The sequence below is a fragment of the Schistocerca piceifrons genome, chromosome 3, assembly GCF_021461385.2.
Source record: "Schistocerca piceifrons isolate TAMUIC-IGC-003096 chromosome 3, iqSchPice1.1, whole genome shotgun sequence".
NCBI classification, from domain to species: domain Eukaryota; kingdom Metazoa; phylum Arthropoda; class Insecta; order Orthoptera; family Acrididae; genus Schistocerca; species Schistocerca piceifrons.
The window spans coordinates 846853403-846878730 of record NC_060140.1 but is presented as its reverse complement, the minus strand read 5'-3'; the positions used below and the strand labels follow the sequence as shown (position 1 = coordinate 846878730).

At 40.4% G+C, this 25328-nt stretch overlaps 1 protein-coding gene across 2 annotated transcripts in view; it reads right to left on the bottom strand.

The window, feature by feature from the left end:
- Nucleotides 1-18433: 18433 nt before the first annotated feature.
- LOC124787728 (splicing factor 3B subunit 1) overlaps nucleotides 18434-25328 on the bottom strand; it is a 62737-nt gene continuing 55842 nt past the window's right edge. For both annotated transcript variants that reach the window (XM_047254575.1, XM_047254576.1), the window contains 2 exons: nucleotides 24953-25169; nucleotides 18434-19025 (listed from right to left, as the gene is read on the bottom strand). In XM_047254575.1, coding sequence (XP_047110531.1) covers nucleotides 18867-19025; nucleotides 24953-25169 — 376 coding nt within the window. In that variant the 3' untranslated portion in view covers nucleotides 18434-18866. The remainder of the gene's footprint in view (nucleotides 19026-24952; nucleotides 25170-25328) is intronic.

Here is a 25328-nt window from a genome sequence, read left to right as displayed (position 1 = left end):
TAGAATCAGAATTTCAGAGAGCTTTGGAGGACTTACGGTCAAATAAGGCAGAAGGGATCAACAACACTCCTTCAGAATTTCTAAAATAAGTAGAGGAAGTGGCAACAAAACGACTATTCACGTTGATCTGTAGAATTTATGAGTCTGCCAATATACCGCTTGACTTTCGGAAAAATATCATCCACACAATTTCGAATACTGCAAGAGCTGACAGGTGCGAGAATTATCGCATAATGAGCATAACACCTCATGCATCCAAGTTGCTGGCAGGAATAATACTCAGAAGAATCGAAAATTGAGGACGTGTTAGATGACGATCAGGTAGGTAAAGGCACCAGAGAGGCAATTCTGATGTTGCGGTTGACGGTGGAAGCCAGAGTAAAGAAACATCAAGATACGTTCAGTGAATTTGTCGATCTAGAAAAAGCGTTCGACAATGTAAAATGGTGCAAGATGTTCGTAATTCTGAGAAAAATAAGGGTAAGCTATAGAAAGACACGGGTAATATATAATACATACAAGAACCAAGAAGGAATAATAAGAGTGGACGACCAAGAACGAATGCTCGGATTAAAAAGGGTGTAAGACAGGGATGTAGTCTTTCGCCGCTACATTTCAATCTGTACACCGAAGAAGCAATTATGGAAATAAAAGAAACGTTCAGGAGTGGAATTAAAATTCAAGGTTAAAGGGTATCAGTTATACGATTTGCTAATGACATTGCTATCTTGAATGAAAATGAAGAAGAATTACATGATCTGCTGAATGGAACGGACAGTCTAATGAGTGCAGAATATGGACTGAGAGTAAATCGAAGAAAGTAATGAGAGATAGATGAAGTTAAGAAATTCTGCTACCTAAGCAGCAAAATAACCAATGGACAGAGCAAGGAGGACATCAAAAGCAGATTAGTACTGGCAAAAAGGCATTCCCTATCAAGAGAAGTCTATTAGTATCAAACATAGGCCTTAATTCGAGGAAGAAAATTCTGGAGTAAAGCATTGTATGGTAGTGAAACATGGACTGTGGAAAAACCGGAACAGAAGAGAATCGAAGCATTTGAGATGTGGTGCTACAGACAATGTTGAAAATTGGGTGGACTGATAAGGTACGGAATGAGGAGGTTCTGTGCAGAATCGGAGAGGAAAGGAATATGTGGAAAACACTGATAAGGAGAAGGAACAGGATGATAGGACATCTGTTGAGACGTCAGGGAATTACTTCCATCGTACTAGAAGGAGCTGTAGAGGGGGAAAAAACTGCAGAGGAAGGCAGAGATTAGAATACATCCAGCAAATAATTGAGGACATAGGTTGCAAATGCTACTCTGAGATGAAGAGGTTAGCACAGGAGAGGAATTAGTGGCGGGCCGAATCAAACCAGTCAGAAGACTGATGACTCAAAAAAAGGTACCTGACCATAGTCTGAGGACTAAGTTGGTTGTTACAAAGAAATGTTCATTAGCAGCTAGTAGCGACAGACTATGACTTTTTTTTTTTAGTGTGATGTGGTTGCCGTCAGTGTGGCTACAACACAACATAGCACTGCTGTGTCGCTCTTCCACTTCATTCCATGAACCTATAAATGTAGAATTACTCCAAAGCGATTTTGTCCCCCTGGCACAACTGCCGAACCAGTTCCAACCCCCTCCCTCCCCCGCCTCTTAAACTACTTTTCTGCAATATTTTCTATGCAGATTTAGCAAAATTTTTAAATCAACTTTAAGAAAAATGAAGCAGTATTAAAAAATGTTACTTAAATGGACTGCACTGCCTGACAAAGGGAGTGAAGCACCCAGGAGGGGAGAAGGAAATGAAACAAACTTTGTGGGTTCAGGGTGTGGCAAGTCGTGTTATTTCAGTGATTACAAAATCAAGACATATTTACAACAGATTTGGTAGGATAAGGCCACTCATCAGTGTGGCGTTACACACACCTAGAGATGGGTCGTTCGCGAACTACCGGTTTCAAAGGAACGGTTCATGAAGATGAACGAAACGAGCGAGGATCGAATTGTAAGGAACGGTCTTTCATAGTTCACTTCGGTCGTGGCTTTCTACTTATAGTTCCCGGGGATGGGAAATGGTCAGTCTCGTTCCCACAACGGCACATCGGCTGGTCTCGTTCCAGGATCGGCCCTGTCTCGGTCTTGGTAGCGGCTTTCTACTTATCGTTCCTGGGAACGGGAAACGGTTGGTCTCATTCCAGCCTCGGTCCCGTTCCTGTCTGTCTTGGTCCCAGTCACGGCTTTCTACATATAGTTCCTGGGAACAGGAAACGGTCGGTCTCTCTCCCGAACGGCACATCGGCCGGTCTCATTCCAGCTCTGGCCCCGTTCTCGTCTGTCTCGGTCGCAGCTTTCTACTTATTGTTCTCGGGAACGGAAAATGGTCAGTCTCATTCCAGCCTCGGTCCCATTCCCGTCTGTCTTGGTGCCGGTCGCGGCTTTCTACATATAGTTCCCGGGAACGGGAAACGGTCGGTCTCGTTCCCGAACGGCTCGTCGGCCGGTCTCGTTCCAGCCGCGGCCCCGTTCCCATGTGTCTCGGTCTCGCTCGGCCGGACTCGTCCTCCTTCACGTGGCCACTAATCGCAGTTCCACTGCCGACTGCTCATAGTTAGTTCAGTATCGAATTGTTGTTCGTTTCGTTCGCTTCGCACGCCCATTCTAGAGCCGTTTCAAATCTTTTCTGAACTCTGAACTTCTGTTTCTATTCGTATTCTATTCAGCGTCCACGACCGGTAATTGAAATGTATTTCATGATTACGTAAATTACATAAGAATTAAGTGGTTTGTAATACATCATCTTTTCAGGTAACAAAACGGCGTATCAGCTTACTCCACTATTTCGATAAACATTAGAACAAATTCTTGTAAAAAGGCAAGATTTTTTGTTATTACACATGCAAAGGGCGTCGGCACGGTACACAGGAGTGGCCATTTTTCGTCTTTTTTTGATCCGAGGTAAAAGAGCATGTTCATTGTCATGGAAGGCAGACCGACTTACAACCGTATGAAGCCCGTGCTTCGTAATCGAGTGCATGGTGTCACATTCTGTAAAGAGAATATGGTAACTCCTACGATATTATTTCAGTGGTACTGGGTGGCGCACGAAAAATCGGCCCCGAGTACTAGAGTGCTTATTGTCGCTTACCAGTGGACATCTATTGTTTAGAAGTTGTTTGCATTAGCTTATTTTTTATTTCTTCACTGCCTAATTATTACATGTTTATCTATTCTGCTCGAAGCGGTCAACGAATCGTGCGTAATTGGCGAGTAGTCTGTATTTGGGGCCGGTTTTTCGTGCGCCACCTTATATTATTTCACTGCGATCAGCCACATAACGCTACAGTTGGCTAAACGAGATGTTTTGCAGAATCACGAAAATTACAAGTATGTGAGAAATCTGTTATGAATAAAAATTCTGTACTCCAGGGGGGAGGCAAGTGCCCCCTCTTGGCACCTTCCATCTTCAGTCACATATGCTATTAATCTTCAATTTTTCATAAGAACCATATACCAAGCATAATGAACGGTGAATGAGTAAAAACGAGCGGTTCCTAAAAAAAGAGCTATCACCAGTGAACTAGTTCCCAAGGATGAACGACTTTGCCCATCTCTAGTTGCCCCCCCTCCCTCCCCTCTGGCTTGGATGCATGCCCTGAGATTCGGTTGGGAAGAGCGTCATAAAGCCGTTGTATTCTCTCCTGAGGCAAGCTAACCGACAACTGCTTCAGTTGGTTCTTCATGTCCTGTGTACTGGCACTGGGGCAGTGCTAACATCCAAGCGGGTCCCACACATCGTCTGTTGGGGACTGAACTGGAGATATAGCTGGGCACAGGGATGCCTCAACGTCACGCAGGCAGTTTACAGACACACGTGTTGTATGCAGACTAACATTGTCCAACTGAATAATTGTACCACGGTACTGTTGCACAAGAATTAACACGTGAGGATGCAGGATGTCCATGACATACTGTTGTGCTGTCTGTCCGAGTCCTGTTGATCACCACCAGCCATGAGCTGAAGTCATACACAATGGTTCCCACACCATACTAGTAGCTGCACCACTGTTCCTCTCCAAAACATTGGAAGAATATGACATCTGCTCAGGGCGCCACCATAGTCGCCAACAAACATTTGAAGGCGCCTCCATTTTTGTCGAGCGTGAAATGCAAATCGTAGTCTTTTTGTGAAGCATCAACAGTAAAGCATTTTATACTCTCCGAAGCGATGAGCGCTAGCTGACGCTTTCGACAGAGGGGTGAGGGAATACAGCGCCGTGACGGCAGCCACTGCCAATCACCAGCCAAGTGGGTCCTGGAGAAGTTTGGTGTATGCAGCGTCCAGAGGCAGACAGTCTGTCGAGAAATATTTTGCAGAAGTGTTATTCGGCGGAACTATTATTAGCGGTGTGTCAGGAAGTGAAATACAAGGGGTGTTCGATAAGTAACGCAACATTTTTTTTTTTTTCTCTCGGCCAATCTCACTTGAAAAAATACCCCTATAGTTTCATGACGTTCTTTAAGGTAGCGACACTATAGTAGTCTTCAAAATAGCTTTGTTAACTGAAATGCGTTCCAAGCAGAAAACTACTGAATTTCTTTCGGCGGAAAACCACAGCATTATAGATGTTCATAGGCGCTTGAAGAATGTCTGTGGAGACCTGGAAATGAACAAAAGCACGGTGATTTGGGCAAGACGTCTGTTATCATCGCAACAAGATCGCGCAAACCTGTCCCGTCTGTCGCGTGCCAGCCGGCCGCACACAGCTGTGATTCGCGCAATATTGGAACGTGCGGACACTCTCATTCGAGGTGATCGATGGATCACAATCAGACACCTCACTGCTCAATGAACGTCTCTGTCAGCAGTGCTGACACACTCGTCCACCAGCAGGGGTACTGAAAGGTGTGTCCCCGCTGGGTTCGTCGCTGTCTGACAGTAAACAGCAACTGAGGGGCATCCGTGCGGAGCTGCTTGTGCGTTGCGACGCCGATCGTGACAGTTTTTTGTCGAACATCGTCACAGGCGATGAAACATGTGTACATCACTTCGAACCAGAAACAAAACGGCAATCCGTGCAGTGGGGCCACACCACCTATCCTTGCAGAAAAAGTTCAAACCTCTATCTTCAGCCGGTCATGGTAGCGGCCTCCTGGAACTCTGAAGAGATTATTGTGTTTGATGTTTTCCCTCATGGTGCGACGATCAACTCTGAAGTCTATTGTGCTGCCCTCAGTAGATTAAAGAAACGACTTCAGCATGTTTGTTGCCACAAAAATGCAAATGAACTACTTCTGCTCCATGATAATACAAGGTCGAGAAGAAGTCACTAAATTTTATTGGACTATTCTTCTTCATCCGCCCCACAACCTCGACCTTGCACCTTCCGACTTCCATGTGTTTGGCTCAATGAAGGATACATTCCGCAGGAAACTGTACACGAATGATGGGGGGGGGGGGGGGGGGGGGGGGGGTTCCTGATGCAGCAAGACGTTGGCTCTGACTTCAACCAGTCGAGTGGTACCATGCGGGCACAGATGACCCACCCCCCTTCCCCCCGCCCAGTAAGATGGTCTAAGGCCGTCACATTGAATGGAAATTATCTGGGAAAATAAAGTTTTGCAGCCAAAAGAGTGGGGAATAGTATGGTGGTCTCGAATCAACCTGCCTTCAGAAAAAAAATTGTTGCATTAGTTGTTGAACTGTCCTCGTACATTGTACCTGTGCTCAGGATTTCAGCATTCAGACGAAAGACGCTATAAAAATTTCGGCACCAAGCGGTTTCGATCGAGACACATTACTTTCAAACGACAAGCTGTTTACCGCTACTGTTTCTAATTTTGTTCGTTACTGTTCTCATCATTCGTTGTGGGCGGACGTCACACGACGTCCCCTCAAGTTCATTGCTGACAAGGGAACCTCTCCATCGCACCCCCTCAGATTTAGTTACAAGTTGGCACAGTGGATAGGCCTTGAAAAACTGAACACAGATCAATCGAGAAAACAGGAAGAAGTTGTGTGGAACTATGAAAAAAATAAGCAAAATATACAAACTGGGTAGTCCATGCGCAAGATATGCAATACCAAAGAGAATGTGAGCTCAGGAGCGCCGTGGTCCCGTGGTTAGTGGTTCAAGTCTTCCCTCGAGTGAGAAGTTTATTTTCTTTATTTTCGCAAAGTTATGATCTGTCCGTTCGTTCATTGACGTCTCTGTTCACTGTATTAAGTTTAGTGTCAGTGTTTTGCGACCGCACCGCAAAACCGTGCGATTAGTAGACGAAAGGACGTGCCTCTCCAATGGGAACCGAAAACATTTGATAGCAAGGTCATAGGTCAACCGATTCCTCCACAGGAAAACACGTTTGATATATTCTATATGACGCTAGTGACGGCATGTGCGTAACATGACAGGAATATGTTGTCGACCCACCTAACTTGTACACTCGGCGAATGGGTAAAAAGATTCTTCTACCTTGCCCGATTTAGGTTTTCTTGTGGATGTGATAATCACTCCCAAAAAAGTGATGAAAACATAAGAGTTTGTCACATAAACTGCAACAAATGAATGCAACAGTTTCACAGTCGCACAGTTTTCCCTGTGCTCTGTCAAAACATATGTTTTTAACATTTTCAAATTTTTCCGTGTGTAGACCGTCAAATCCTGCATATGTCCAAGCAAACTTGAACATGTCCTGGAATTTTGGAGAGCGAAGCTGATTATGTGTGAGTGCCTGAACTTCGATAATTGTCTGGAAACAAAAAATTAAAATACTCACTCGAGGGAAGACTTGAACCAAGGACCTCTTCTTCCGCAACTGCTCACGCTAACCACGGGACCATGGCACTCCTGAGCTCACACTATCCTTTGTGTCACCTATCTTGCGCATGGACTACTCAGTTTGGAAATTTTGCTTGTTTTTTTCACAGTTCCACACAACTTCTTCCTGTTTTCTCGATTGATCTGTGTTCAGTTTTTCAAGGCCTATCCACTGTGCCAACTTATAGCTAAATCTGAGGGGGGTGCGATGGGGAGGTTCCCTTGTGAGTACTCACTCAGTTTTTTACTACAGAGGACACCTAGCCCTCTGACCGGACATGCTGAGCTACCATTCCAGCACCGCTACACCACGAGCACAGATGTAACAATTCGAACAGAAGCCAAGATTTCCTTCAGGATCTGCCGCATCCCACGGAGTTGTCAGACTGTGCAGACAGCCAGCCTCATAGAATTAGCAGCGTGGCCAGGTTATTTGTCCCATGTCATGCTCGGCGCAGACAGACTCTTTGGCAGGTGTCTGCCGGCCAGGTTTTATGTCAAACAGCTTACTGCAGCTCTATGTGGATTTTTTACGATAGAGAACCCACACCCCCACCACAAGCCCGGTGAGATACGTACTAATTTCGGAGAGCAAGAGAATATCAGTCCCACTAATTAATGTAAGATACCAACAGTCGTTGCAGATCAGAGAAAGAAATCATTTCTTCGGCAACAATTAACTGCAGGAGCATCCCAGAATTTGTCTTACTCGTAAATGGTATAATGCCCACGTACACAGAAAACTGGACGAAACCGAAAGTGAGTAGCACCAGAATTTTAACTTGCAATTAGAAATGAAATGACAATGTGGTATTAAAACTTCCTGGCAGATTAAAACTGTGCGCTCGACCGAGACTCGAACTAGAGGCCTTTGCCTTTCGCGGGCAAGTGCTCTACTATCTGAGCTACTGAAGCACGACTCACACCCGGTACTCACAGCTTTACTTCTGCCATTACCTCGTCTCCTACCTTCCAAACTTTACAGAAGCTCTCCTGTGAGGACCGGGCGTGAGTCGTGCTTTGGTAGCTCAGATGGTAGAGCACTTGCCCGCGAAAGGCAAAGGTCCCGAGTTCGAGTCTCGTTCGGGCACACAGTTTTAATCTGCCAGGAAGTTTCATATCAGCGCACACTTCGCTGCAGAGTGGTATTGTTGGCTGGGAAGCCCCGTCTGGGAAGTTCGGCTGCCAAGTTGCAAGTCTTATTTCAGGTGATGCCACATAGGGCGACTAAAGTGTCGGTGAGGATGAAAGGATGATGAGGACAACACAACACCCAGTCCACTAGTGGAGTAAATCTCCAACCCGACCGGAATCGAACCGAAGTCTGCTTGCTGCACGGTAGGCAAACACATTACCACTCAGCTAAGGATGCAGACACTTCCAGTTAGATGTATATTGGAAAGACAGGCTGGTCACTAATGGTGGTTGTGTGTGTATAGTCATAAATAATGCGGTAATATCTAGTGAAGTTAGTATATATTCCAAATGTGAGTTAATTCAGTTGATGATGAATATTAAAAATGGACCAGACAGAGTTGTTTTAAGAAACATATGCCGCTGGAGACTTAGTTGGACAACATTTCATTTAAAACTTACAGGAGATCACACATAAATTTCCTGATCTGTTGTTGTATTAGAGGGGGTTTAAACTTAGACTGAGATACTTGCGTGATTAAGGTGGGTGACATGGAGAGTGCTTCATGGGATATTGTTCCAAATGCCTCATTCAAAAACTGCCTCGACGAGTTAGTAGAACAACTGACTCGTGAAGGAAACATATAGGGTCGTCAGAAACAGTCTGAAAAGCTTGTAAGGCTGTTGCAGCGTAAGTTGCACTGTGAAACAATTGTTAAGAAAATATTCGATGGGTTGCGCCGTTTCTGAGTTAACTTGCATTAAAATGAGTAATAAAATATCTCAACGAAAGTATTTGTATATTTAGTGCATGTTGATGACAAGAACAGCACCTCTGAATACAAATAAAAAAATGTAAAATCAATGGTTAAAAAATAGGAACATAGTGTTTATGATGTGATAGTTACTAATAATTAGTCGTTTTCTACTGTAGAACTTGAACCTAAATAGATATTGTTAAGACATTTTTTCATTGTCTTAATTAATCTTGTTATTCTCACTGTGTATTATCTGGAAATGTGTATATGGAAGATGCTTCTCTGGTGAAAAAGCCAGAAATCTATAAAGATGCAACAAATAAAAAATAATTTCATCTTTGTGTGGTAAGACAGGTTTAATAGTGTCCAGTTTATGGCCCATAATGAATGTCGGTTTTTTTAGGAAGAGATTGCGTGTCTTGTTAGATGACTTTTTGTGTTTACGAAAGACAGCAGCCAGGTCGCGTGCCATTCTTCTGTGAATAAGTACGATACATCAGGCTGGTTTCACATAGCATCTACCCATCGAAATTGGATTTCCAGTAACTAAAAGTCGCCTTCTGTATGAAACTAAATCCCGCTGAAAGTAAACACAGTTACTATATTAGCTAATAATGGTTATTTTCTTAGGTAAAAATAAATTTTTCCCTGCTATGAAAACATTAAAAAAGTTGGATTATGCGTGATTCATATACTTCAAAATTAAAACGAATCAGTTACATGTGGAACTGACGGATTTGCTTACGTGTGGCGACGGTGACAGCACTGACAATTTTTTTTTGGGAAAATAGACTTAAGTTCTGTTCACATAAGCACAAAATACCAGAATCTGGTAAAGTGTATGTAACAACTTCCAAAGTAGTGGACTGACAACATTTCAGTACCGTATGATAGTTTGTATTAGATTGAATTAGGGTACTACTGAGGAAACAAAAAGAATTTAGTAGTATGGTCAGTCCTAACATTAACCAGGAACTGGTAAAAATAAAGATAGAACTGGACAGTGTTAGCAATGACAAAGTACTTGCAGATGGTGGACATACTAGCAGATAGAGTGGTTAGCACACTGGACTCGCATTCGGTAGGACGACGGTTCAAAAAAATGGCTCTGAGCACTATGCGACTTAACCTCTGAGGTCATCAGTCGCCTAGAACTTAGAACTAGAACTAATTAAACCTAACTAACCTAAGGACATCACACACATCCATGCCCGAGGCAGGATTCGAACCTGCGACCGTAGCGGTCGCTCGGCTCCGGACAGGAGCGCCTCGAACCGCACGGCCACTCGGACCGGCTTATACGACGGTTCAATCCCGCGTCCTGCCACCCTGATTTAGGTTTTACACGATTTCCCTAAATGGCTCCAGGTAAATGCCGGGATGTTTCCTTTGAAAGGGCACGGCCGACTTCCTTCCCCATCCTTCCCTAATCCGATGAGACCGATTACCTCACTGTTTGGTCTCTTTCCCCAAACAACCCAACCCAAATGTACTAGCAGAGAGAGAGTGAAAACAATAGCCATCAGGTAGCGCCACCGGTAAGCAGTGACAGTGTGCTTGAGATTACGTGCTCATTTTGCGAATCCACATCAGTAGTGATCAAATTAGAGACAGACTACAATTTTCGATCGGCAAAACGCTCAACAAAATCGAACAATGCAGGTGGAACATCAACCTTCTGGGTCTGAAACCACAGAAATGTTTAAGAACATGGCCATTAACATGATCACAATGAATCGCAATATCAGGGTTCCACAAACCAATATGTTATGACTAATATATTATGACACCCATTCAAAGTGATACTAAAATTGAGAACTGGAAAATAAAATCTCTGATCTAGATGAGAACTTAACAACCAGGATAGATGTGAATTTGGCTATACTGAATCTGCAGAGCCAAAAGGTTAATGAACAAAGTACTTCCAATTCTTCAGTAAAAGATGAACTAACAAAATCAAGAACTAAGTGACAGGTATCAGCGATAGATCTCATACTGAAATACAAATGATAGAAGGAAGAGTAGAACTGATGCTAGGGAATACACTGCAGGAAATCGTTTAATTAAGAAAGTTGAATTGTGGACAAAGTGGAAACTAACTTTATAGCTCTTTGTCACAAAAGTACAAACCAGTTTCACAAAAGTAAAAGAAAGAGTAGGTGATATGACTGACTACATATGTAAATTCGTAATGAAATAAATTCATTACACATGGAATGGCAAAATGAACGAGTTGTACTCCTCTAGTTTTTCAAAAATCAGACCTTTTGAGCAAAGAGAAGAAATCGAGCCTCAAAAGAAGCAAAGAAGCTGAATCCGGCGGATTCCATAAGGAATTGCGAAAGAGAGCTACCAACTAAGATGAGAGAACGAAAAGAAAATTAATTTAGGAATTGATGCATGACTAGCAGTGCAAAGAGATAGCATTCGAACTTTGACATAAAAAGTATAATGTTCTTGGAGTTCAAAGAGAAGCTTCTACAGTATTTTGGCCTGTTCATGATGCAAGAGATTCAGAAGGTGGTGGTAGTAGTAGTATCATAAGGTGTGTACATGATGAAGTAAAATCACGTGAGACTGACAGTATTTTTGCTATGATAGAAAATCTTAAATATTCAATATCAATGCAGAATAAAGAGGAAGATTACAAGTTGATTCTAATGAGGATGACAACAACAAAAAGAACTTTGAGGGTAGGCGACCTAAATGATGAAATAGGAGCTGAAAAGAAGGGTTATTTAAAATGCTAATAGAGGATAAAAAAGGTTTTTCAAATACACTGGGAAGGGTAGTTTGTTACGAAAATACCTTGAATGTGACAGCACATGAACCATTTTTCAGACCACTTTATACCATTTTTATATCCAAGAATACTGAGGAAATAGAGCAAATGACTGAGTGAGGAGATACTGAATGCAGCATTAGAAAATATAACGGTCCTAATGCTTGTGAGTAAAAGAGAGATTATGTGGATGTTTGTTGATGTGAGAGTACTAAACAAAACAGCAAAATGAAAGGCTGATCATCCTGAAGATCCTGACAAGTTACTCAAAAAAATTTAATACACATTGTATGACCTGTGTAGATTTGAACTCTGGGTACTGACAGGTAGTCCTGGATCCAGAATCATGGAAGTATACTGCATTTCTTCTTGATGGCAAGTGCTATCATTATGAAGTTGAACACTTCGGATTGAACATTTCTGTTTCGGTATTTATTAGAGTACTAGATCAAATACTGGGTAATGAATTAAATTTTCAAACATCTGTGTACATTGACAATGTAATGATAGCCACTAAAACCTGGCAGAGGCATTTAATAGTTTTGGACAAGGTGTTTTGATGCTGAGCTTGAAGAAATGTGATTTCATGAACAAAATAATGAAGTTCCTGGGACACATTATAATGGTAAATGCAGTGAAAAAGATTCTGAGAAGGCTATAAGAAACTGTTCTAGACCAAAGTCAAGTAAGCAATTAAAGGCCTTTCTATGCCTGTGTTCCTTTTACCACAAATATGTAAACAACCAAGTGTTTAATAGCCTTATGTGAACCATTTGTTTAAAAAGAACAGCTCTTTCATTTGGAAAAAGGAGTGCAATGTAACCTTCAATAATTTAAAAGAGAATTTGGCTAGAGAAATTCAGTTATGTCACACAAATTTAAGTGAGCCATTCCACATAGTGACAGTTTGGATTTTGAGTTAGAAGTGTCTGTATTTCAGAAGAAAGAAATAGATGGCAAGGTAGTACAGGAACCTGTTGCTTTTGCCAGTTTTACCTGGAGTAAGTTTCAGAAAAATTACACCCTGTCTGAGGACGAGGCAATAGCCATTGTCTGTGGGTTCAGGAAGTTCAAGATTTACTTTTGGGGAAATAAAATCATAATACACACCCAAACACTGACTTTTCTAAAGGGTTGTTGACTGTTACATAAGCCTCATGAGATGGGTGCTGTGCTTTTAACAGTATGACATGGATGTTAGATATGTTGAGGATACAGGAAACTATGTTCCTGATGCATTGTCAAGATTAACCAGGAACGATGAGATTCTGAATAGAATTCAGGAAAATTCTGGCTTAGTTATTTTAAAGCTGTAGAAGGTAAGGATGTAATAAGAAATATTTGCAACAATGTGCAGATGATTTGAAATTGGTGAAGGTCAAATTTGACGATGCTGATGCCATCAATGTTAGAACTTATTATAAAATATACAAAGGGGTGTTGTATCCGTAGAAAGAAGTTAACGCAGGAATATGGAGCACCAGTTGGGCATCACAATTTGACTGAGGCGATGGATTATTTTCATTTGTCATATGGCCATTGTGGATCCAAAAAAAGAAAAAAAAATTACTATAAGTTGGAGTGTATAGCCTTTAATACTCTAATAAGGAGATTAATGCGGAGGATTAAATTCTGCAACACTTGTCAAAATTCCAAAGTTATGAACGCCACAAACAGAGATTCTATACAAACAATTAAACCAGACAACATGTCAGATATAATCACCTTAGGTATTTTCGGATAATTACCAATGATATCGAGTAACTTTTCGTACTTTTTAGTAGTTGTGGAACTTTTTTCTAAATTTGTAAAGCTGTACCCATCGAGGAAAGTGACAGGCAGGGCAGTATATCAGGGTGTATACGTGGACAAGGAAAAAAAAATTCCCGGATTTGTCCCGGATCTCCCGGTTAAAAACCCACTTTCTCCCTGATGAAAATACACTTTTTTCCGTGTTAAGTGACAGTATACTCTTCCTCGGCACTGTAAAAGTCATCAGTCCTTTGAATGTTTACGGTTTTATATACCGACGTTGAACTTCCCGGCACTTTAGTAAACGAAACTCAGGGGGAAAAACACGTTTTGACAGACCTTTGATGTACAGCAACATGTACGCTGCATATTTTCGTATTACGAAGGTATAAATTTGAATTCCACCAAATAACACGTCACTTTCCAAAGCATTGAAATTGAGATTTCGATGTGTTTTTGTAAGCGTCATAGCTCATTCACGTGATCTCGCCAGCTGATGACAGCAATAGGACATGTGATGTAGTCAGCCAATAGCAAGATCACTCTTAAGTAGCGCGAATACACAAACAAGAAAAGTTAATGGCTTAAATTAATATACATAGCATTCACATATAACACTGGTATCGAAGATTAATAAGTTGGAAGAGAAGCTAAGCTTCCACATATAATGTTGATCTTTTTTGCTTGTGTTGCACTTTAAGATACACACACAAATGTGCCCGTAAAATTTTTACTAACGACGCAAATGTCTCGTCTTCTGGGCTCGAAATAGTTCTAAATGGTCGTCCTCAAAGAGTTGATTTTAAAATGAGAGTCAAACGCTTTGTGATTTAAGAAATTCATAGTACATTCTCGCACATAATTCATCTCGCGTAAAAGGAAATCTGCTTTGTATGTAACGCTTTTCAAACCACCATTCACAATATTTTCCCGCGACCTGTTATAAATAGGTTCATTTCAGCAGTTGCAAGAAAGCACCAGATAACTGGCGTCACCGCATTTGCGCAGCTATGATGAGGCAGGAAGCCCATATGTTCGTACGTATGAAACATTAAAAGATCTTACATTATGTCATAAAAGAAACAAAGACATCGAAGGATACTTCAATAGCGTCGGGATTTCGCGAACCATACTAAAGTGCATAATTCGGCTTAAAATGCACATCCGTATGTAAATTTTCTTGGAGTACCAGTACTCATGTTTAGTTCTTTATTATAGCATAATGCCATACGTGCACTTGAAATGCAGCGAACAGTTGATACTAGCCAATAGTGTGAAACTGAACACTTCGTTTCAAATAAATTGACTGCCTCAGTAGAAAGGATAAATAGAAGCCAAATCTCTTTAGCAAACCAGCAAAAATAACTTCATTGTTCTGTAAAGCGATTAATGCTTGACTGTCAAAGGTGGAAATAAAATCTGATACTAAGAGGGAACAACAAAATCACTGAACGTAAACACAGCTCACGTGGAGAGGACCCACCTCCCCACAACTCTGACTGCTCTGTGCATCAGCGCCGGATCTACAATATTTCCGAACCGGGCCAATATTAAGTAGTGGTGCCTAGCCACACTTCCGTAACCAGAAGCGAAAGAAGGTACTAATCATACGGGACTCAATTGCACATGCGCAAGAACCCGCCCGCAACTGCTCAAACGAATCTAATTTAAACAGTTGTCACGTCACGCTCATCGGAGGCAATTTGTTGTTATAAAGCATTGCTTAGTGTTCCTAAAGCCTTTGACACGCTTTACTGTTGGCAGACGCTTGTATGAGCACTGTTTTGTTGTTGTATACGGCGCATTTCCTTTGCAACATAAGTTTTATTTTAGTTTTTTTTTTCTCCCGTTCAAGTTTTGTTGCTGCAGTATCATTCTGCAGTAGTGGGATACAATAATATCCTTTGTTAGAGTATTGGTCTTACCAGTCAAAATCACAAAAATTTACCTGAAAACTAAAACAATGAAAAATTCCCGGAATTCTCAACAATTCCCGGGTTTTTCCCGGTTTTCTCCCGGATGGAAAAATTCCCAGGTTTTTCCTGGATCGTATACACCCTGTATATAATAAAATGAACATGGCCTATTATGTGAACATAGGTAAACCAAAGAGTGTGTTATCTGATAAAACATACTCAATTTTGCTCAGAGCAATGGGAAGATAGTATGGCAGACAACCAAGTACAGGTTGTGAATATATTCACTTACCACCTATCAAGTGTTCCAGCTAAGAGACTTACTGCCAGCAAAACCACATATCTTTGAGTATGTTACAGAGTTTGAACAAAGCATGAACATGTTAAACAATAAAAATATAAGTTTTACTTGAAGGAATATTAAAAATAGAGAAATTAAAATGACTAGTGGAACATCTGCTAGATTTACTTCCTTGCAAACAAATTATGATAGACAAGAAGAAAAACAACTATGTAGAGACAAGATGCTAAAATAAGCTGAAGGTAGGATTCATCAGCATGGCGAGAATCTGAAATTTCCAAAGTTCAAAGTAGGTGATTTAGTTCTCATGATGAATCATGAAAAATCAAGTGAAATTAATCAAAAGATTAGCAAGTTCAAATTCACTTGTAATGGAGCAAACAAGATTTTGAATTTACCTCATGCTAATGCTTACATTTTGGTGTGGAAACTGGGTACAATATTATCTAGCCCAGGCGTGGGCAAAAGGTGCTCTGCAGGCCACATATGGCCTGCTAATGGCTTTTGTGAGGCCCACCAAGATTGTCAGAATTTTTATGTAACAATTTACACCTTTTCTGAAATTCAAAGTTCGCTATTGCTTGGAATCATTTCAGAAGGTACGGTGTTCTGCTAACCTCTGCTTCCACAAAGTGGTTTTGTCAGAAAAAAGGCACCCAAATGTTGCCCTGATAGTTCTGCCAGTGGGAATACTTTGTGCAATTTTCATCTGATGTACACCACATACTCTATGTCAGTAACATCACCCCCAACTGTCTCAGTCACTCCTGTGTTCTCAGCCCTCCATTACATTACGAGGCCCCAACCTACAAGTGGCCAAAACTATTGCCTACTGCTGGTCTAGCCTATAAGTGCAGTAAATACCTCCCTGCCAAGTTTCAGGATTGAGTCAAATGTTACTTAAAGTGATCCCACCCTTGACTAAACTAAGCTGAGTGTTATCCTGACTACTGACTAAACTCATTGCCACTTGTGTTGAAACATGATCATGGAGCTATAGACTGGTAGAGGTGAGACAACAGGTCTCCAGAAAAGAAGATAAAAATCCTGGTGGCCGAGACAGAACTCATGCAAGCACAAAATATGAATTTTAGACAAGGTAACGATGGGAAGGGAGGTGGGAATGCATGTTACACTACAGAATAATCAGGGTTTCTCCTTAGGTTTGCAAAGAAGCACAATCAATTTTTTATTGAGTTCACTTAACTATTAATTTTGCACTTCTTAAAAAAACAAGAAGTCCAGTGCAAAAAAAATACAAAGATGGCGATTAAGTGAAATAGAAATGCAGTTCTCTAGTCGTCGTGGAGCTTACAGAAATTACCAAGAGCTGGAAGAATTCGGTGCTTGTCATGTATATAAACAGTTTAAGCACAACTTTTGGACCCCACTGTGGCCCACATGGACACACATAAGTTCTTGCAAAAAATCAAATGTACTGGTTGCCATGATTTGAACACATAATAAACCTCACATGGGTACACAAAACAGCTCACGGCTTGCACAAAAACAGATTCAAAAAGTGTTTTTCACTCAACCGGTTGTTCTGTGTGGGTTCTCAGTAATGTTAACATGCATGTGCACTCAGCAAGTGTTGTGCTCCTCTAGCAAGGTGGTTGATGGATTCAGTGGCCATGTAGGCCAAAGGCCTACGAAAAACTGCCTACAGAAATGCACAGTGCAAGGTGATCTGATCTGGTATGATTGGGAAATGATGAGGGTTTGAACATGACGAATTAAAGCACTGTGACATGGTACTGCAAGTTTTATTTTTAATGGTCTATCATGAGACTGAAAGGCAGACTCTCCAAAGAGACTAAAACATGAAAGAACTGACTGCAGCACAAGTACTATTAGATGAAGGAAAAGCCATCTGGTTCTGTGGAGGAGAGCTGAGTGCCTATGGAGCTACTCACCAGAAAGTTCACTCAAGATCATCAGTGCAGCAATCAGGAATCATATCGTAGAACTTGTGTCCAGAAACACTGTATGGTTCTTCTCATTCCCACCGCACATCACTAGCACACCAGAAATTAAAATGACAACTTCACATCAACACGTGGGAGCTGGTTGTGGGGATGGGAGAAAAGAAGACATTCCTATTGCCTAGGGTGCATCATAGCATGAGCACTTTGGAGACTGTCGTAACAATCATCATATTTCACAAACTGTTCAAGATATCAAAATGGGGTTGTCTGCAAATGACAGTACAGAAAAGGCACATATGTTGTATGATAAAACAATGAATACTTTATTCGTAGACATACGGAAGTAACTGCAGAGAGAGGTTGGTTACTCAGGACCCATACAGACATCAATAGCACTGTAGGAAAACCCAAGCATCTCACTTATACATGTTCACAGCACCTGGGAAATGGCAGAGTAGGGCGTGTATACACATCTACAGCAGCAAAAGGGTTAAAACAAGCACCAATTTTGTAATAAATTAGTAACATTCTTTGCAACTGCTATGCGAGAAGTAATATTTATAAGCATATACTAAAGAGAGAGTAGGTAAGAAGAATAAAGACATGTGAAGGTGTTACAGGAAAGTAACATCACGATGTGGCAACTGCTGCAGGACCAACATTTTGAATTTGTACAGATAATAGGTTTTTTATTATCTCCCATCCACATTTTCACACAGACATTGATGTACACGCCATGTTATACGCCATAATTCATAATATGAAGAACAGCACTGTGGGAGGCAAGTGAGGCGACAACTTTGTATGTTCTTGCATATTGGCTGGGTGGCGTGATCCAAATGAATACCCAATAACATTTTAAAATAATCATATACTGGGAAAGACTAAAACCATACACCAAGTAAGACTTCAGTCAGCAGAATATGTGAAGTTGGAGGAAGTACGTAAACAGGATTTTGAAAAGAGCACGTGATAAATAGGTCTGTTAAATGCACACATTAAAATATTAATTAAAGTTACTGAGAAAAAAATAGAACTTTTATCAAGACTTTATTCAACAAAAATCAAAATAATTCCTATTTTACATTCACATAAAATAATTAATAGTGTGCGAAACTGCTGCACAACAGCATTTTTACAAAAGTAAATAGAATTCTATAGTATGGCAAAATTTACATAAATATATATGAGTCACTGTAAACTATACCAGGAATTTTTGGTACGTCACAATGCCCTAACACACACACACACACACACACACACACACACACACACACACACAGAGAGAGAGAGAGAGAGAGAGAGAGAGAGAGAGAGAGAGAACACAAGTTATTTTTAAAAAACTCCAAAAAACACAACACAGCTCACATATTCACACGCAGACATACATACGTTCATGCGGCATTCAAGAAATATAAGATACTGAGTAATGGCTTTTGTACAAGAGAAAATAAGGAATGAAAGATGTGGCTAAAGAACATAGTCAAGTTCATAGCGGATGTACTGGTTCTTTGGATCATTTTGGATTCGAGGATATCCAGCTACAAGTGCATCTTGTCCACCAATATAAAGTGAGTTGTAGATCTTCCAATAGACATCACGGACCTTACGAGCTGGATGGAAGAGACCCTGCGGAAATACAAAAACAATGAGGAATTTTCGTGTTACCCAGAAAGGCAACCAAAACCATTGGGCAAAAAAATGGATCAATATTTAGTTCCGATTTGTTTTCCAAAATCAGAATTAGTAAGTTTTGCACATTACAGTTAAAAACCATTTAAACGTATGATTTCTATATTGACTATTCAATTCCACTGTTCTTTAGAACTGGTTATTAAGTAATTACTGTAAAGCTCGTGTTGTGTGTGTCTGCAATATGCAGGGTGCTTCAAAAATACTTTTACAAACTTTGGAGACAGGTTCCTTTCACCCAAACAAGAAAAAAGTTCATATAAACATGTCTGAAAATCCTTTGTTTCAGAATTATTAATGGAAGTTTACAATCAGAGGATTGGAATTCATCAACACAAACTGATAATAAATGCTTGAAATGTCGTCCTCTTGTTTCTAAACAAGCGTGCACTTGTCGAATCAACACTTTCACATATTCCTTGACGGATATGACTTTTCATGCTTTCCCAATGGATATGTTGCAAATACACTTCTCGGGTTTGCCGCCGTATCGTACTGTGTAACACAATATTTCACGAGTGCAACTGCTCGACATCATCAGGTGGTGGTAGCTGTTGAACCTTGCAGCAGCGGCAGCAGCAGCAGCAGCAGCAGCAGCAGCAGCAGCTACCACCGCCTGATGATGTCGAGCAGTTGCACGGATGAAATATTCTGCGAGTTACACAATATAATCCGGTGGCAAACCCGAGACGTGTATTTGCATTCCTTGACTGTTTTGAATGGTTTTGCAGGCTCCTGTGACACTTGAAAAATGACACAATTCCACGAAGCTGTGTTTTAAATTAATTTATTTGCATTACTTGTTTCAGAAACTGCCCATTTTCAATTGCATCTATAGTAACATAAGTGGACACATCATTGTCAAGTCATTAAAAAATCCTGAGCCACGCATATCTGTGCACAGCATGGTTGTCACCAGTCATCATCTAAAATATAAAGCACATGACATGCTGAGCGCTTTTGAATACAATAACACTACTGCTCTAATAAAATGTTAACATTTACTAGAAATCACACTATATGCACCAGTTCAAATGATTGTTACATGGGCATGAATGCATGTGAAAATTTTAACTGTCAGTCAGAGAATAAAAATGAAAGGAGCTGTACTATTGATATGATTTCAGAGTACATATCTGTCTTATACAGTTTTGTTGGGAGTCATGGATACTCAAATTCTAATTGGTGTCACACACAAGCACCAACACAGAGGGTTTCAGTATAACCACCAAGACATCATATTTCATCGACAGAACTTAAATATTTACCTTGTATGTTTAGTACACTATTGATAAGTGGCACATATAGTGTCGAATTTTGAACTTTACATTTTAGTACAAAACGTTGCAGAATGCATGAAGTTATACCCGTGTCTTTATTGAAAAAGAAGTGTTCACAATTACAGCACATCACTAAATGAACAGGCATTAGAAATCAATTGCATGCCAAATAAACCTGCAAAGTCTAATGGATATCCTATGTCTGTATAGGACATAGTTAAGGTAAAGTTGTAACACTGCATTAAAGGTAAAGCAAATAGTATTAAGAGGTCAAAATGTATATAGTGCTGTAAATGATCTGTATACTGCACAGTATAGAACAAGCCATCTCATACAATGTAACAACTATTTTAAGTTTTTCACCAGCTGAGATGTGTTACTTGCAATAACAAACTTATATATTGAACAAGAACAATGGAAAATACATTAATATGAAAATGAAACTTTATTTCGTTTAGTGCAAATGCTGGTATAAATGTGGAATGATAAAAAGAAAACAGAGGGCACAATAACAATATGAAGCAACACATTAACAGCTAAAATGCTCACAGGGAATATAGAGTATGACATGGGTAAGAAAACAACACAGCAGGGTAGCATAAAACAGTCAAACACATTACTGAGGTTATACAAATTAGTTATAACTATGCTGTTGGTGTAGGGCACAGACGAGACTTAAAATACTATGCAATCATCGTATGGGGTATCGTAGTATAAGAATACAAGAAAATCCACATGATTTTGTAATACACTGCAACGATGTGTCCACATCCATTACTACAGATGCACTTGGAAGTACCTGAAACCAGTTGTGCAAACAAAGTAATTTAAAACACATCCTTATCGATTCATGTCACTTTACAAATTTATTGGGGCTGTGTGGCCAACCCAGAAGAAGAAAGAAGCTTCTATGACACAATAGATTTCTGCATCCAGATGGGCTCCTGCATAGGCCAGCTGTTTAAAAGTGACCTCAAAGTTCAAAAGCCAAAGGACTGTGGTAAGGAATGTGCAGGTCATGGAACTGCCCCTCCTCTACCTATCCACCCATCATGGTAGATCTGCAAGGACACCTCTTGGAGGGTGTTCTGAATTAAGTTCCTGTAGACAGCACCTGCACAATGTGCTGGGAGACTGTATGGACCAACCAGACAGTCACCCATAATTCCGGCTCACACATTATAGAGATAGTGATGTCTAGCCTGTACCGCAGCATGAATATTGTGATCAGTCCGTATGCATTGGTTGGGTAAATTTGTTATTCCATCCCTTTCAAACATTGATTCGCCTGTACACAAAACTGAAGAGACGAACAACAGATTGGTAGTTTGTGCAACAGAACATTGGGAAAGTTCTCCCGTGATGGGTGATTGGCTGAAGATGATATGGATATACAAGTTGCTTATTAAGGATCCTCCATGGTGAACTTGGAGATATAATACATGCCAGCGACATTAGTCTTTCGTCGACAACCCATAGAATGTGCTCTTCCTGGTCAGGGCTACGAGCAACACATGGCCTTCCTCAGCCAATAGTCTGTGATGCTACGGATCCTGTCTCACCAACGTGACATTATAGAGCACTAAAGATTGGATGACTCTGCTGGCTTTTGTCTGGAAGGACCATGTAATACACCCATGCAGCCTCGTGTCCATTACCACTTGCCCAGCCATACATAAAAATCATGCCTGCCTGCTTACAAAATGAATATCCTGGGATGTATGAATTGAGTACTTTCAGTTAACTCATTACCTGTAGTAAATGTACAAAATTGACAAGCTGAAGACAGATGAATGACAAATGTAAACAAGTCTCCCTGGTGACATGACACCATCCAGGATACAATGAGTCAAACAGGTAAGTGAAGTAGTTGGTTGTACCTGGATAGCAGCTGAAAATTGAACTTCATTAATAACTCAAAAATACGTGATTTTCAGACACGTGTTTACATGAACTTTTTTTTTCTTCCTTGGTTTGGTGTAAGGTACCTGTCCCCAAAGTTTGTAAAAGAATTTTGGAAACACCTTGTATAATGTGGTAATTCCAGAAACTATTCTTAATTAAACTGTCACACAAGGTGCATAGTTTCATTAATCTGAAAAGTTCTTTGCAATCTGCAAATGGTTGGTCATGTTTAACATGAGAAAATTTAAGTGCACCTGAACAGATGCCACTAATCAATCATTCAGCTGAAGTTTCTCTAGTGCCAAGACATACTATTGCGTTGCATTCCTAATTGGCATGCCAGACATTAATTAGCACTTTGTTCCTAATTAATTTAACTAGGACTGGTACTTTTATTTGATGCCACCAACATTCCAAGGGTTTTAAAGAAAACAGCATTAAACTGCCATAATATGTAAATCCTCAAATTAAAAAAAAACACAGTCGCACGCATAGCAACTATCTCAATCTAATTGACAAGTAATATGGATACCACGTAACATTACCACAATAAAAGATTTAAGGAAAAAGTATGGCCAGACTTTAAGGATACGTTTTCCACACACAAAGAAACTACTCTATGTCATGTGGACATAGATTCGATATTAGTATTCATTTTCTACATTACATCACCATCAGCTACCATGTTTTCACAATCAGTAAATCCTATAATAAGAGATTAAGCATGTCATCAACAAATATTTTTGTCAATGTTTGGTTTTAGCAGTGATTACTGATGGCTAGGGCCTCACATACTTCCACACAGGCTCAATGGATGAACTAATGCTTTCAAGAGAATAATCCACCTGACCCTATAGATAACAGGCCTTTATCAATGTGGCAAAACCTGTGTTTCCTGCACAATGGAGCTCTTCATTTCAGTGTTCATGTCAGTCAGCTTGTATGTAACAAATTCTGTGACAGATGAATAAGAGAAGTTTAAACGATTCCCCGGCTCTGATGTTCTCCAGACCTAATCCCCCAAAACTTATTTGTTGGAGCATTGATAGCTTTCATGTATTGAGCTTCTGTACTAGACGCAGTCTCTCTTCCTGTTTTGTTTTGCAAGCCCATATGCAATTCTCAGGGAGACCTAAGGAACTCTGGGAATTGCTACAGCAGCATTTTGACGCATGTATGAATGCTAAGAGACGGCATTTTGAATATCTCATGTAAGCAAGCATTTCTTGTCGTACGCTGCGTTGTTCCTGTGTGTCTGCAAGATTATTAATTAAGTAAGAAGAGAGATTAAAAATGACAGATTATTTACACTTTTAAGTGAGTGTTTCTTCTTACTCTTCAAACATCTTCCCTCAAGCAGCCACTGCTGTATTATGAGCATAGGTGAAATGTCTGGAGCTGACGTCTTAAAGGTATTTACTATGAAGTCAGTAATGTAAGGGCAAATCTCAACAACACTCAGGTAGTCAAAGCAGAAGAAATGAATTAAAATTTGGGCTGCAGCTGGGACTTGAACCCGGGTTGTCTTACTAGCTAGGCAGAAATGCTAACCATTACATCACCACAGCACAACGGTCAACATTGCAGCACGAACTACCCAAGTGGAGTGCGCTCCCCAACACAAACTTCAATTCACATCTTCAGCTTGTTTTCCCTTAACACTGTCACCACTGCCAGGGCTCGCTGTCATTGGAATAGCACCCCAGTGTTAGATGCAATGGCAAAGTCCAGTACTATAGGTGATCTTATAATTACATGAAACACTGAGACATTCAAGTCTCTTCTTTATCTAAGATAATTCATTTCTTCTGATTTGATTATTATCGTAGATAAAGAAGAGACTTCAATATCTCACGGTTTAATTTAATTATAAGATCTACAAGATCACCTATGGTACAGGACTAAACTAACAAATTATGAGAGAGAACTGATGGCCAGTACTTACCTTCAAATGATGAAATGTATAGTAACAATATTATGAAAAGTAAAGTTGCTACTCATCTTATAGCGAAGATGCAAAGTTGCAGCCAAATAAAGGTTTTGGCCCATAAAGCCTTCATCAAAAATAGTTCACACACACACACACACACACACACACACACACACACACACACACACACACACACACACGTCTGCAGTCTAAGGCAACTTAACTAATACTTACCTCATTTGGGGCGAGTTACCACTGCTATTCTGTTAACATTCCCCAGACAGATCCCCCTCACCTCCAAGACAAAGGAACTATTAGTTCTGAGAGCTAGGTAGTGCTACATTTTTACTTTTGTGTGTGCCTATCGGCAGTACTATGCATTTTACCTGAAGCTGAGTACTGGCCAGCAATTCTGTCTCATAATCTATTATAAAGTGTTAAAGATCCAAGAAGTTGAGCACTTAGAAACAATAATTTGTCCTCTTTTTAACACAAGTAGCCAAAAACTTGTGCAGTGCTGGGGGAAGTGGATAGATTTCTCCTTCATTACAGTCTGAGTTCTGATTTCTACTCAAATAAGATTTATGCGACTCAATTTTATTGTCACTCCTGCTCATTTATTTTCCCAAAAGGCAATTTTTTTTCTGGACAGTTACAGTTCTACAAACAAACAAAATCCCATTTTCCAATTCAGCACTATATCAACGAAAATTTTTCCATTCTATTTTAATTTTAGAATAAAAACTCACCTGTAGTACATACTGTAGTATCTTGTTAGGACCAAGTGCTACCCGTAACCCTTCAATGGAGTCCATAAATGCTTGAACGAGGTGAGGGGAGGTCTCAAATATGTTGGGCCACACATGATTCAAAAGATGTATCAATGCATCTTCACATCCAAACCCATACACACCAAGGGCCATGTGTTTGATAACTGCGCATGCCGTCTGTCGGTGAACCAGGTCTCTGTAACAAAGTGAATGGTTAAAAATTGCAATGCCTGACACTGTGCAACATAGCTGGCTGCTCAGTTCAGCATTACACATTCAAACAGCAATGAATACCACTTTAACATTGTTGATCACAGTTACCTTACCCAGGAATGGGAGCAAACAAAAGCTGCAA